At 35.1% G+C, this 680-nt stretch overlaps 1 protein-coding gene across 1 annotated transcript in view; it reads right to left on the reverse strand.

The window, feature by feature from the left end:
- Nucleotides 1–253: 253 nt before the first annotated feature.
- LOC108782674 (neurogenic protein mastermind-like) overlaps nt 254–680 on the reverse strand; it is a 25,317-nt gene continuing 24,890 nt past the window's right edge. The window contains exon 2 of the mRNA XM_018550998.1: nt 254–373. Coding sequence (XP_018406500.1) covers nt 254–373 — 120 coding nt within the window. The remainder of the gene's footprint in view (nt 374–680) is intronic.

A 680-nucleotide genomic window follows, 5' to 3' on the forward strand; every position in this document is an offset into this window, starting at 1 on the left:
GACAGTTTAAGGATAATTATACACTTCTTAAGACGTTTGTGAGATTTTACCAATATTGTGGACGCGAGCATTCTACGCTGGGTATTTTTGATGGCGTATCAAAGATGCTGATAATAACACTGATAGCGCTTTAAAGTACTGCTTTAGCATAGTTTTATCTATCGATACGCGATAATTCGCATGTTACGCGACCACTTTGCCAAAGTAAGCTTTTGTTGTGTTTGTGTGCGTGTGCGTGCGCGCATATGTATCTTTAGTTATAATTTGTGTCTTCTGGAAGCGCTTCCTCGAATATTATTGACAACCTCTCACGCGCATATACAATTCGGATTATCACGTAAACATCGGCGTCGGCTGACATAGCCTTGAAATTCTGTGAATCAAACACAAGGCAATCTGCATTTTACAAAGATAACGCTTCAGCGAGTCACTGATGGCGTTGTAATTTTATTGAATTTTACGAAGCGAAGCCATTATCGTAATTATTCATAAAATTTATTAATTATTACACAAAAATTACTTCACATAATTTTCATCACATTTGAAGATATTTTACATAACAGGGAGTAATACATAAGAGAAAAAAGAGGCTAACTTCAGTATAAATTGGTTTTTATAACGCAATAAGCTATTCTTTCAGTGGAAGGATTATATATTTTTTTTACTCTCTCTCTCTCTCT

This window comes from Cyphomyrmex costatus, unplaced genomic scaffold (assembly GCF_001594065.2).
Source record: "Cyphomyrmex costatus isolate MS0001 unplaced genomic scaffold, Ccosl1.0 scaffold1320, whole genome shotgun sequence".
NCBI classification, from domain to species: Eukaryota; Metazoa; Arthropoda; class Insecta; order Hymenoptera; family Formicidae; genus Cyphomyrmex; species Cyphomyrmex costatus.